The following is a 14451-nucleotide window of genomic DNA, read 5'->3' on the forward strand; positions in this document are numbered from 1 at the left end:
CTAGTACGTCAAGCCACCATCCGCTCTTTGGTTTGATATTACAGACTTCTCAAGTTTGTGTTGTTTATTTGTCCATATAAAGTCTAGGAAAGTGTTGTTGATTTCCTTGCTGGTTTGATCAGCTACAGATAGGGGATAGCAGGGTAGACAAAACGTGACAGACCCTCTGCTTTGGACAATAAAACCCTTCCAATAATAGGTAGGTCACACTGAAGCCAATTATTACGGATTTGGTTTTTTAATCTCCGGGAGAAAGTGAGATGTTGACGGACAATATGGTTAACCAATAACTAACAACTCGAGTTGTTTTAGCTAACTACGTCACTTCCTCTGAATTCTCTTAAATGTTTTTGGAGCCAGCCTCTTAGTCGTTTACACTTTTTTGGGCGTGATAGGTTTTAATTTGAACGTGGCTCCCATCGAAATGGTCTCAAATTAAGATAAATTAATACAACTATCTATAAGATGGTCTGTTGCTACGTTAGCTCGCTAATTAAGCAACAATTGAATCACGACACAACAGCTAATTAGCTAGCGAATTTAGCTAGCTTTTGCCAAAGCTGCTACGTAGCTAGCGCAACAACACTGCTAAAACTTGGAGACGTTAGTTAGCTACCCAATCTAGTTTGATGGAGTGCCCTCATTTGAACTCCAATGTTTGCATTACTATAGATTCCTCAAGCTTCCCCCATGGTTCCCCATCTTCCTGGTGTTGCAGCGGTGAGTTAGTATACATTTAATTCTGATAGCTAACATAACAACCACATTAGTTAGCTAACTAGCCACCTGATAGCTACTTGTCTTGACTAGACTTGTTTTTCTACACTTTCCCTGGCTGTTTCTTGATTTGTGAAGTTATTTTTGCCCCGCACAACTTTTTTTTTACACATTTTGCACCTTCATTGATTAAGAATATTCAGATACATCTATAATGAAACCAACTTGATGGTGACTCATCTATTTTCATGGTGTGTGAATGTGCTACCCCATTCATTGACGCCTATTGACGATAGTATCTTATGACCAGGAGAGTTGCGTTAAGACCCCAGGCATTAGATTTAACATTAACACTCACAAGTTTAACGATAGTATCACACAGAGAAGAATGAGACAGATATTTCATCGGATGTATAAAGGTGAAGCATCCGCTTCACACAAATATGGTAGTGAGAGGAAGCCCACTGTCCGGCGTTGGGAGAAGATGGCACTAGATGGAGTTTGGCTGACGTTTTGCACATTTTATCATCGCTGAAACATTTTTATCTCAATACAGTTTTCTTTTCCCAAAACTAAATTATATTATGAACAGAGTGGACTAAGTTTTGTGGACTTTACCCGTTGGAAACGTGTAAAATCTAGTTGTTTAGGAGTGGAATGGCGAATTGAGTTATTGCACACGCGCACTTTAGAGAAGGCGTTCCCTAACGGAAATATGCAGATTTCGTCTAGAACTCGCCAATAGGATCTCGCTAGCTTGTGCTTGGCTCTGCCCACTTCCTTCCCTGGTTTTCCCACTATGACTCATTTGCTCCCATTGGAAACGACAGGCTGTAGTTTCTTGGTTTAGTTACACACATCTTTGATCGTGTCTTCTGACCGGTCGAGTTGTCTTAAGAACCCGGACACTAGTTTAAACATTAACACGCATCGCCTGCGGGGACGTTCCTTATGTTTCCAAAAACGTATTTTTCTAATCTGCGAATGTTTAAATCACGACCCACATTGTTAGGGTTGGTGTACCCACATGGACATATCTCATGTTAAATCTTTTATTGCAACAATAATAACAATATTACACATCACTACAGGGACATTCCTGTGAATACAATGACAAACTATATAATAGAACACCAGACGAAAATAATAATTCAGGCAATGAGACATTAACAGACATTCAGAGACATGCCTACTAATCATTTTTCCAACATAAGTTTCACAAGTTTGAGGGTTTTATAAAATTGTAACAGTTCAATGAGAAGGGCGGGAAAAAATACAAAAGAAGGAATTTTTCCACCCATTTACATTTGTGAATATAATGTTAAAAATAGTTATGATTGGAATTACAGGGACAAGCATAATGCTGTTTAACACCATCAAAGGTAAACACAGGGCATTCTGGAGATTTCATACACAACCATTCATGAATTTCAATCCATAGTTTACTAGAATGGCGGCATGAAGAAGATAAATGTTCTATAGATTCTGAATCAGAGGATCAGAAAAAAACCAAGGCATTTGGTCAAAATGGAATAGTTTGTGCAAGAGATCATTTACAGGGTAGATAGAAGAAAATATTTTTTTTAAATTAGTTTCTTTAACTTTTGGGAACAAAAAGTATAACTGGAAAATAAAGATAAAAGGTAGTCGCTTTTGACCATAGCATTTAATAACATAGCATGGGTTGGTCCCTTCCATAGCATGGGTTGGTCCCTTCCATAGCATGGGTTGGTCCCTTCCATAGCATTGTATTTAATTATAACAACCAACAATTACTTCATTAACTGCCAACTGTATCCACTTGTTGCATTTTTTTAATCCAAAAGATTAGTAATTAATTTGTAAACTTTGAAAAGAGAGAACAAACTCATAACAAAGGGTTCTTTATAAGTCCAAGTATAAGGAAGTGGAATTGCTTTGCAAACCTTCATATATTCTGAGTAATATTAACCTGACATTTACCTATTAACTCATCAAACGGTAAGAACGCCCCAGTGTTGTCTTACCAAATCACAAACAAAGGCCTTTGAAAATGGATTTCCTATTCATTTTAATAACTATATTATTCCAAATCAATGTTTTGTGGGGGGGAAAATGTTTGCTTGAATATCATTTTCCAGAAAAATAACATTTGCTGGTTGAAACTTAGACAATTTGACAGGTAATTTGGGAGTGTCAATCACATTTCATTAGGAATTCAAGTCCACCAAATGTATTAACCAGACTGTTAGGGATATGATCCCACATAGTGGTAGATTAGACAGACATCATTTCAACCATTTAATTCTAAAAGCACCCACTAACGACTCAAGATCAATAGCCTGTGAACCTCCACGATCATAGTCTTTCACTCATTGTGATTTCCGAATGTAATACGTTTTATTCCTCCAAACAAATCTAAATATAACAGAATTGACTAATTTACTATTTACAGAATTTACAAAATTTTAAATGTTATTAGAAGAAAGAACAAGTGACTGACTTGGGTAAATGATTCTAGATAAACCATCAGTCTTGGACAAAAGAATACAACACAAACCATCAAACTAATATATATATTTTTAAAGACAACAAAAAAACGTAATTTTTAAACTCAAATTAGGGCTTGAATTCAATTTAAAGTTTAGGAGGTCAGTTTAATGCAGCCATCTTGTCCCCACCCACATATCTCCATGTTACATCGCTTATTTAGTGAGACAGTCGGGAAAAGCGGCCACTTGCGCTAATTAGCGATCTAGCATGCTCCGAAAACCTGTGTGAGCTGGTGGGGGAGGAAGCGTATTTCATGAACTGGAGGCACACACAGCTTGTAAAATATTCAGCATATCATTCTGTCAGGTAGGCATATGCTACTTTGTAGCTAGTAAACATTTACACTGAAGAAAATGTAAACGCAACACGCAGCAATTTCAAAGATACAAGGAAGTCAGTCAGTTGAAATACATTTTTTTTTAAACAACATTTTTGGTCAGCTCGTCTTATTAATTGATACGACGTATATCTCCATTACTCTACTTTAATACGCATCGTGGGGGATTTAGAAGTGAGTATACAAAATGCACACGGAAAAAGTTGTGGGTATACGACTGGTTCATACTGAGCCAAATGTGGGCCAATGTAACCTCTGAAAACCCTACATACGGCGAAGAAGGGTTTGAGATTTATGAATGTCCTGAAGTTACATAGCGTCTAATGTCTCTTCTTCTTCTCTCTAGTTTGCAGGTCAAACAAAAGTCCCTGGGTATGTCTCACCTGTCTCCATGTGCATTGTGGGAGGTTAGTATTGACATAAAATCATTGTGGCTACATGCAGTAGATAGTTGGTCATCTATTTGAACAGGACTCATTCCAGCTTTTGGATGCGTATGGAGGTCCATGTGACTATTGCGAAAGTGATATTGCCTTAACCTATGTACAACTGTAGTTGAGTGCATGTCAAATCAAAATCAAATCAAGTTTATTTTATATAGCCCTTCGTACATCAGCTTATATCTCGAAGTTTTAAAGTCAATTATTACGTCACATGTCCTCTTCTGGCATGTGTTGTGTTTCATGCAGTCAACCTTTTCCTCTCCAGGTATGTGAATGCTCACGCTAAGCAGCACTATGAGGACGGTCAGGTGACGGGAGGTGGTGGGCAGAAGAGATGTGAGGAGGCGGAGAAGAATGCTCAGCACCTGGTCTGTATGGACTGTAGCAGCTACAGTCTCTTCTGGTGAGTGGACCACCTAGCTTGGATAGCTGTGTTCGCTAGACTAGTAGAGGCCGTTGTGCAGTGACTTCACCTGAGAAAGAACTGTGACACGGGATTCAGAAACGTCTTGGCCCTTGTGTACTTACGTCATAGTGACTCTACTGCATACAGCCAGTCCTCTCTCGCTGTAGTCACAGGTATGGCGTTGACCTCTTTCTCTCTCTGTAGTTACAGGTGTGATGACTTTGTAGTGAACGACACCAAGCTAGGACATGTGCAGAAGGTGAGAGAGCATCTACGGAGTCTGGAGAAGTGAGTATTCCTTCAGCAGGATTACACTACAATTTATTTTGTTTCATTTGCTACTGTTTGCCAACTGGGCTGATTTCACTAAGAACCAAATGGGAGCAAATTGAACAGAACGTGGAGGGACCTAACTGAATTTGTCCAAGCTAAACCCTCATTTGTTTTGTAAAATGGTTTCTGTTGCCAAACAGTTTGCTGTAGTGTTCAAGACACCTGTCTGATTGTCTCCTGTCTGAGTGGACTGATCCATTGTGGAGGCCGTGGGGATGGTACAGTCCATCATTCTAAGACACCTGTCTGATTGGTTCCTGTCTGAGTGGACTGATCCATTGTGGAGGCCGTGGGGATGGTACAGTCCATCATTCTAAGACACCTGTCTGATTGGTTCCTGTCTGAGTGGACTGATCCATTGTGGAGGCCGTGGGGATGGTACAGTCCATCATTCTAAGACACCTGTCTGATTGGTTCCTTTCTGAGTGGACTGATCCATTGTGGAGGCCGTGGGGTTGGTACAGTCCATCATTCTAAGACACCTGTCTGATTGGTTCCTGTCTGAGTGGACTGATCATTTGTGGAGGCCGTGGGGATGGTACAGTCCATCATTCTAAGACGCCTGTCTGATTGTCTCCTGTCTGAGTGGACTGATCCATTGTGGAGGCCGTGGGGATGGTACAGTCCATCATTCTAAGACGCCTGTCTGATTGGCTCCTGTCTGAGTGGACTGATCCATTGTGGAGGCCGTGGGGATGGTACAGTCCATCATTCTAAGACGCCTGTCTGATTGGCTCCTGTCTGAGTGGACTGATCCATTGTGGAGGCCGTGGGGATGGCACAGTCCATCATTCTTACACGTGCTGCTGAAATTGTGTATTGTTATATTACGTAAGAACAATGGTTCAACAATAATACAAAAATATTTTTTATAACAAAATGGACCTTCTCCCTCATTGGGTACCGCGGTCGCTGTTCTTAAATACAGCAGTACCAGGGATCCAAACTAGTCACCTTTCAGTGAAATTCTCCATTTTGAATCCACAATGGGAAACAATGTGATTCCTTGTCATTCGCAGTAAAGTGCAGGCAACAAATAACATTGGATTGCTTTCCTTATGTAGCCGGTGTGCAACGGCGGCTAGCTAGTTAGCAGTGCGCGCTAGTAGTGTTTCAATCTGTGACGTCACTCGCTCTGAGACCTTGAAGTAGTTTCCCTTACTCTGCAAGGGCCGCGGCTTTTGGGCCTACCACGTGGATGGGCCTACCACGTGGATGGGCCTACCACGTGGATGGGCCTACCACGTGGATGGGCCTACCACGTGGATGGGCCTACCACGTGGATGGGCATTCATAACATTCCATTGGGGCTGGAAAGGTAGGCTGCACCCCAGTAACCACAAACTGAGGATCCCCTCACCCTTGACCCATCCTCCTCCACTTTCTTCACTGCCTCTGCATACGACACACCTGGCCACCTCAACCTGCCTCTCTCTCACCGAACACTTCCGATCCCCAGTAACATTCCATTGGGGCTGAAATGGTAGGCTACACCCCAGTAAGCATGAACTGAGGTCTTTTTTGTTGTTGGGGTTTTACAAACTGTAGGCTACACTTCAATAAGCCAGGACCGACGCCTTTTGGATATATTTTTGGTGCGGTTCCGGACCGGCTGAAGGCTGGCGGGCATTTAGGGAGTACTGCGGATCGCTAAAAAATCCTAATGATTATGATCACACTTTAATTAAATTATTATGGTGACAGTATACCAATGATGGTTTACTCAGGCCCACACTGATTACTCCAGCTTGGTTCCCATCACCTGGACATGTTGAAATACTATATCGTCACTCCTGGACTAAAAACCTCCAGGCTTCCATCGTAACCTCCAGGCTTCTATCATAACCTGGACATGTTGAAATACTGTATCGTCACTCCTGGACTAAAAACCGCCAGGCTTCCATCGTAACCGCCAGGCTTCCATCGTAACCGCCAGGCTTCCATCGTAACCGCCAGGCTTCCATCGTAACCGCCAGGCTTCCATCGTAACCGCCAGGCTTCCATCGTAACCGCCAGGCTTCCATCGTAACCGCCAGGCTTCCATCGTAACCGCCAGGCTTCCATCGTAACCGCCAGGCTTCCATCGTAACCGCCAGGCTTCCATCGTAACCGCCAGGCTTCCTCCGAGAAGGAACAGGAACAGACGGGATGCGGCTCCGGGAAGGAACGGACGGGATGCGGCTCCGGGAAGGAACGGACGGGATGCGGCTCCGGGAAGGAACGGACGGGATGCGGCTCCGGGAAGGAACGGACGGGATGCGGCTCCGGGAAGGAACGGACGGGATGCGGCTCTGAAAAGTGATCAATTGTCGCTATCCACATGTTACTGTAGCTGCGTTCCTAGTCTGTGAAGGGTTGATGTAGATATAATTCTTTGCCTGACCCTACCGGGCATACATATGTAGTAGGATGGTTCTTCTGCATTGTATATTGACGTGGAATTCAGATTTTTCTTATCGTTTTAAAGGAAAACTGATTTGTGAAATTGTCAAATCTCTATAAGGCAGGGTTCCCCAACTTTGGCCGGCAGGTTATTTTATTTTGCCTCCCAAGTTTTCTGAATTATTTATTTATATATATATATATAAACCGTTTTTTACAATTTTTTTGCAAATGTATTAAATATAAAAAAACACCTTATTTACATAAGTATTCAGACCCTTTGCTTAGAGACTCGAAATTGAGTTCAGGTGTATCCTGTTTCTATTGACCATCCTCAATGGTTCTACAACTTGGAGTCCACCTGTGTTAAATTCAATTGATTGTACATAATGGTGAAAGGCACACACCTGTCTATATAAAGGCCCATAGTTGACAGTCCATGTTAGAGCAATAACCAAGACATGAGGTCGAAGGAATTGTCCGTAGAGCTCTGAGACAGCATTATGTCGAGGCACAGACCTGGGGAAGAGACCAAAACATTTTTGCATCGTTAAAGGTCCCCAAGAACACAGTGGCCTCATCATTCTTAAATGGAAGAAGTTTGGAACCACCAAGAATCTTCCAAACTGAGCAATTGGGGGAGAAGGGCTTTGGTCAGGAAGGTGACCAAGAACCCAATGGTCATTGACAGAGCTCCAGAGTTCCTCTGTGGAGATCAAATGTATTTATATAGCCCTTACATCAGCTGACATACCAAAGTGCTGTACAGAAACCCAGCCTAAAACCCCAAACAGCAAGCAATGCAGGTGTAGAAGCACGGTGGCTAGGAAAAACTCCCTAGAAAGGCCAGAACCTAGGAAGGCCAGAACCTAGGAAGAAACCTAGAGGAACCAGGCTATGAGGGGTCCTCTTCTGGCTGTGCCGGGTGGAGATTATAACAGAACATGGCCAAGATGTTCAAATGTTCATAAATGACCAGCATGGTCAAATAATAATAATCACAGTAGTTGTCGAGGGTGCAACAAGTCAGCACCTCAGGAGTAAATGTCAGTTGGCTTTTCATAGCCGATCATTCAGAGTATCTCTACCACTCCTGCTGTCTCTAGAGAGTTGAAAACAGCAGGTCTGGGACAGGTAGCACATCCGGTGAACAGGTCAGGGTTCCATAACCGCAGGCAGAACAGTTGAAACTGGAGCAGCAGCACGGCCAGGTGGACTGGGGACAGCAAGGAGTCATCATGCCAGGTAGTCCTGAGGCATGGTCCTAGGGCTCAGGTCCTGCGAGAGAGAGAGAGAGAGAGAGAGAGAGAAAGAAAGAATTAGAGAGAGAATACTTAAATTCACACAGGACACCGGATAAGACAGGAGAAATACTCCAGATATAACAGACTGACCCTAGCCCCCCGACACATAAACTACTGCAGCATAAATACTGGAGGCTGAGAGACAGCAGGGGTCAGGAGACACTGTGGCCCCATCCGATGAAACCCCCGGACAGGGCCCAACAGGCAGGATATAACCCCACCCACTTTGCCAAAGCACAGCCCCCACACCACTAGAGGGATATCTTCAACCACCAACTTACCATCCTGAGACAAGGCCGAGTATAACCCACAAAGATCTCCGCCACGGCACAACCCAAGGGGGGGCGCCAACCCAGACAGGAAGACCACGTCAGCGAACCTTCCAGAAGGACTAACATCTCTGCAGCACTCCACCAACCAGGCCTTTATGGTAGAGTGGCCAGACGGAAGCCACTTCCTCAGTAAAAAGCACATGACAGCCTGCTTGGAGTTTGCCAAAAGGCCCCTAAAGGACTCTGACCATGAAAACAACTTTCTTGTCTGATGAAACCGATATTAAACTCTTTGGCCTGAATGCCAAGTGTCACATCTGGAGGAAACATGGCACCATTCCTACGGTGAAGCATGGTGGTGGCAGCATCATGCTGTGGGATGTTTTTCAGCTGCAGGGACTGGGAGATTAGTCAGGATCAAGGGAAAGATGAATGGAGCAAAGTTCAGTGATCTTTGACGAAAACCTGCTCCAGAGCGCTCAGGACCTCAGACTGGGGTGAAGGTTCACCTTACAACAGGACAACGACCCTAAGCACACAGCCAAGACAACGTAGGAGTGGCTTCGGGACAAGTTTTAATGTCCTTGAGTGTCCCAGCCAGAGCCCGGACTTAAACCCGATCGAACATCTCTGGAGATACCTGAAAATAGCTGTGCAGCGACGCTCCCCATCCAACCTGACAGAACTTGAGAGGATCTGCAGAGAAGAATGGGAGAAACTCCCCAAATACAGGTGTGCCAAGCTTGTAGCGTCATACCCAAGAAGACTCAAGGCTGTAATCGCTGCCAAAGGGGCTTCAACAAAGAACTGAGTAAAGGGTCTGAATACTTATGTAAATGTGATATTTCAGTATTTTATTTGTCATTTTTAATTAAATGTGTTTTTGCCTTGTCGTAATGGGGTATTGTGTGTAGATAGAGGGGTGAAAAACAATGCTTTCTGTATGTGATCAAGGTTTGAGATGATTGTTTTAGTCAAACATATCTGTTTGTGCTTCCTGTGGTCAATTTGCTGACAACAAATTATTTGTAATTATGTTACAAATAGTCTCCCGGCTGAATCTAGTTGATGATCACTGATAGAGGATGCCATTTAGGACACAGCCCCTATTCTACGCAGCCTGTCAGTGGTAGCTGTCCATTAAGGATATATCTGTAATGTCAGTTCTCCATTGGCTGTTGACAGACAGAGAAGCTCTCGTCTAACTGATACAATTTGCATTATGAACTGGGTGGTTCGACCTTGAATGCTGATTGGCTGACAGCCGTGATATATCAGACTGTATACTACGCGTATGACAAAACAAGTATTTTTTTTCTGTTCTAATTACTCTGGTAACCAGTTTATAATCGCAATAAGGCACCTCGAGGGGGTTTGTGGTATGTGGCCAATAAACCACGGCTAAGGGCTGTATCCAGGCACTCTGCGTTGAATCGTGCATAAGAGCAGCCCTTGCCGTGGTATATTGACCATATACCACACCCCCCCGGGCATTATTGCTGTGCTTTTGTCAGTTGAGACTGAATGTTATTTGTCTCCAACAGCTCTCCGCTGGCTGTTGACAGACGGACCAAGAGGAAACTCCTGGAAAGCAGCTCTCCTACCAGTAAACTGTTGAAGGACAATGTGAGTGTTTTACGATTGATTTTATTTTATTTGCCAGATGTAAAAAAAAAAAAATAGTTTCCTGATCTTTCTTGTATCTCTCAGATATAGGACAGACACTTCAGAACAAACTTCCTTTAGTGTTATAGGATGTAGTGAATCTGTTATGCAATGTGTTTCTATTAGCTAATAGCAGTGGGGCCAAATAATGTATTTCTTTTTGATTCTTCAAGGGGGTCTTATAATTCCAAATCAAATAGCTAAATGATTCTTGGTTTGTCCTTAAAACAATTCCATATGTTAGTGAGAAAGTATTGCCCCATTTTATAATTTTCTCCTACTTTTGCTTATTTTTGATACTGAATGTTATCAGATCTTCAACCAAAACCTAATATTAGATCAAAGGGAACCTGAGTGAACAAATAACACAAGAATTACATATTTATTTCAATAACAAAGTTATGAAAAAGTAATTTTAGCACCCGATGCACCTGTGAGTAAAAGTAATCGCCTCCTTACACTCAATGACTGGTTGTTCCACCTTTTAGCTGTAATGACTCCAACCAAACACTTCCTGTAGTTGTTGATCAGTCCACCTTTAGCTGTAATGACTCCAACCAAACACTTCTTGTAGTTGTTGATCAGTCCACCTTTAGCTGTAATGACTCCAACCAAACACTTCCTGTAGTTGTTGATCAGTCCACCTTTAGCTGTAATGACTCCAACCAAACACTTCCTGTAGTTGTTGATCAGTCCACCTTTAGCTGTAATGACTCCAACCAAACACTTCCTGTAGTGGTTGATCAGTCCACCTTTAGCTGTAATGACTCCAACCAAACACTTCCTGTAGTGGTTGATCAGTCCACCTTTAGCTGTAATGACTCCAACCAAACACTTCCTGTAGTTGTTGATCAGTCCACCTTTAGTTGTAATGACTCCAACCAAACACTTCCTGTAGTGGTTGATCAGTCCACCTTTAGCTGTAATGACTCCAACCAAACACTTCCTGTAGTTGTTGATCAGTCCACCTTTAGCTGTAATGACTCCAACCAACCACTTCCTGTAGTGGTTGATCAGTCCACCTTTAGCTGTAATGACTCCAACCAAACACTTCCTGTAGTGGTTGATCAGTCCACCTTTAGCTGTAATGACTCCAACCAAACACTTCCTGTAGTGGTTGATCAGTCCACCTTTAGCTGTAATGACTCCAACCAAACACTTCCTGTAGTTGTTGATCAGTCCACCTTTAGTTGTAATGACTCCAACCAAACACTTCCTGTAGTTGTTGATCAGTCCACCTTTAGCTGTAATGACTCCAACCAAACACTTCCTGTAGTTGTTGATCAGTCCACCTTTAGCTGTAATGACTCCAACCAAACACTTCCTGTAGTTGTTGATCAGTCCACCTTTAGCTGTAATGACTCCAACCAAACACTTCCTGTAGTTGTTGATCAGTCCACCTTTAGTTGTAATGACTCCAACCAAACACTTCCTGTAGTTGTTGATCAGTCCACCTTTAGCTGTAATGACTCCAACCAAACACTTCCTGTAGTTGTTGATCAGTCCACCTTTAGCTGTAATGACTCCAACCAAACACTTCCTGTAGTTGTTGATCAGTCCACCTTTAGCTGTAATGACTCCAACCAAACACTTCCTGTAGTTGTTGATCAGTCCACCTTTAGCTGTAATGACTCCAACCAAACACTTCCTGTAGTTATTGATCAGTCCACCTTTAGCTGTAATGACTCCAACCAAACACTTCCTGTAGTGGTTGACCAGTCCACCTTTAGCTGTAATGACTGCAACCAAACACTTCCTGTAGTGGTTGATCAGTCCACCTTTAGCTGTAATGACTCCAACCAAACACTTCCTGTAGTTGTTGATCAGTCCACCTTTAGCTGTAATGACTCCAACCAAACACTTCCTGTAGTTGTTGATCAGTCCACCTTTAGCTGTAATGACTCCAACCAAACACTTCCTGTAGTTATTGATCAGTCCACCTTTAGCTGTAATGACTCCAACCAACCACTTCCTGTAGTTGTTGATCAGTCCACCTTTAGCTGTAATGACTCCAACCAAACACTTCCTGTAGTTGTTGACCAGTCCACCTTTAGCTGCAATGACTGCAACCAAACACTTCCTGTAGTTGTTGATCAGGCCACCTTTAGCTGTAATGACTCCAACCAAACACTTCCTGTAGTTGTTGATCAGTCCACCTTTAGCTGTAATGACTGCAACCAAACACTTCCTGTAGTTGTTGATCAGTCCACCTTTAGCTGTAATGACTCCAACCAAACACTTCCTGGAGTTGTTGATCAGTCCACCTTTAGCTGTAATGACTCCAACCAAACACTTCCTGTAGTTGTTGATCAGTCCACCTTTAGCTGTAATGACTCCAACCAAACACTTCCTGTAGTTGTTGACCAGTCCACCTTTAGCTGCAATGACTGCAACCAAACACTTCCTGTAGTTGGTTATCAGTCCACCTTTAGCTGTAATGACTCCAACCAAACACTTCCTGTAGTTGGTTATCAGTCCACCTTTAGCTGCAATGACTGCAACCAAACACTTCCTGTAGTTGGTTATCAGTCCACCTTTAGCTGCAATGACTGCAACCAATCACTTCCTGTAGTTGTTGATCAGTCTCTCACGTCGCTGCGGAGGAAGTGTGGCCCACTCGTCCAGAACTGCTTTAACTCAGAGACTTTTGTTGGTTTTCAACCACGAACTGCTCGTTTCAAGTCCTGCCACATCTCAATTGGGATTAGGTCTGAACTTTGACTAAGCCGTTCCTAAACTTCACATTTGTTGCTTCTTAACCATTTTCATTTGGACTTGATTGTGTTTTGGATCGTTGTCTTGCTGCATGACCCAGCTGTGTTTCAGCTTCAGCATCACAGACGTTTGGCCTGATATTCTCCTGTAGAATTCTCTGATACAGAGCACAATTCATGGTTCCTTCTGTAAAGGCAAGTCGTCCAGGTCCTGAGGCAGCAAAGCATCCCCAAACCATCACACTACCAGCACCATGCTGACCCCAAACCATCACACTACCACCACCATGCTGACCCCAAACCATCACACTACCACCACCACGCTTCACAGTTGATATGAGGTTCTTACTGTGGAATGCAGTGTTTGGTTTTCGCCAGGCGTAATGGGACCCATCTCATCCAGAAAGTTATACTTCTGACTCATCTGTCCAGAGAATATTCTTCCAAGAGTCTTGATGATCATCCCGGTGCTTTTTTTGGCAAACTGGATTCAACTTTGTGGAGGAGATGGGTCCCACATTCATTGTTTGATCTGGAGAAGCCATGCAGTCATTAACCAATGAAAGACTGAGCCATAGTCATAGCCTATCAAATTTTTTATTTTATTTATTTTTATTTTACCGTTATTTTACCAGGTAAGTTGACTGAGAACACGTTCTCATTTGCAGCAACGACCTGGGGAATAGTTACAGGGGAGAGGAGGGGGATGAATGAGTCAATTGTAAATGGGGAGAGAAGGGAATATAGCGTACGTTTTTACGTGTGTTATATTAAAATACATGAATTGTCTAGACGGACAAATAGAAACAATTTTTTCTGATTGGACATTATAGCAAATAGAAATAAGCGAATTACTCTGACTGTCACTAGTGCTCTTTACTGCCCAGCGCCAGTCAAGTTCGAATAGGCTGAACTATTGTCTGTCGCATCACGATGTCGTCACCATCGACGATGGCCGTCGGTCGTCAATGATATTATCGTAATATCGTCCAACCCAAATGGATACCAGTTTATAGACCGGGACGAGCTCGTTATTAACTTCAAGTCCATTTCAACTGCTGAGTTTTCAACAACATACTGCAGGGCATAGATGAAATGTGTTTGTTGAAATGAAATGTCTTTGATGAAATGAAATGTCTTTGATGAAATGAAATGTCTTTGTTGAGATGAAATGTCTTTGATGAGATGAAATGTCTTTGATGAGATGAAATGTCTTTGATGAGATGAAATGTCTTTGATGAGATGAAATGTCTTTGTTGAGATAATGTCTTTGTTGAGATAATGTCTTTGTTGAGATGAAATGTCTTTGTTGAAATGAAATGTCTTTGTTGAAATTAAATGTCTTT

At 42.7% G+C, this 14451-nt stretch overlaps 1 protein-coding gene across 1 annotated transcript in view; it reads left to right on the forward strand.

Moving 5' to 3' along the window:
- The first annotated feature begins 320 nt into the window (after positions 1-320).
- Positions 321-14451, forward strand: part of usp3 (ubiquitin specific peptidase 3) — an 80249-nt gene continuing 66118 nt past the window's right edge. The window contains exons 1-5 of the mRNA XM_055910104.1: positions 321-720; positions 3933-3993; positions 4295-4432; positions 4640-4723; positions 10271-10352. Coding sequence (XP_055766079.1) covers positions 630-720; positions 3933-3993; positions 4295-4432; positions 4640-4723; positions 10271-10352 — 456 coding nt within the window. The 5' untranslated portion in view covers positions 321-629. The remainder of the gene's footprint in view (positions 721-3932; positions 3994-4294; positions 4433-4639; positions 4724-10270; positions 10353-14451) is intronic.

The sequence above is a fragment of the Salvelinus fontinalis genome, unplaced genomic scaffold (assembly GCF_029448725.1).
Source record: "Salvelinus fontinalis isolate EN_2023a unplaced genomic scaffold, ASM2944872v1 scaffold_0001, whole genome shotgun sequence".
NCBI classification, from domain to species: Eukaryota; Metazoa; Chordata; class Actinopteri; order Salmoniformes; family Salmonidae; genus Salvelinus; species Salvelinus fontinalis.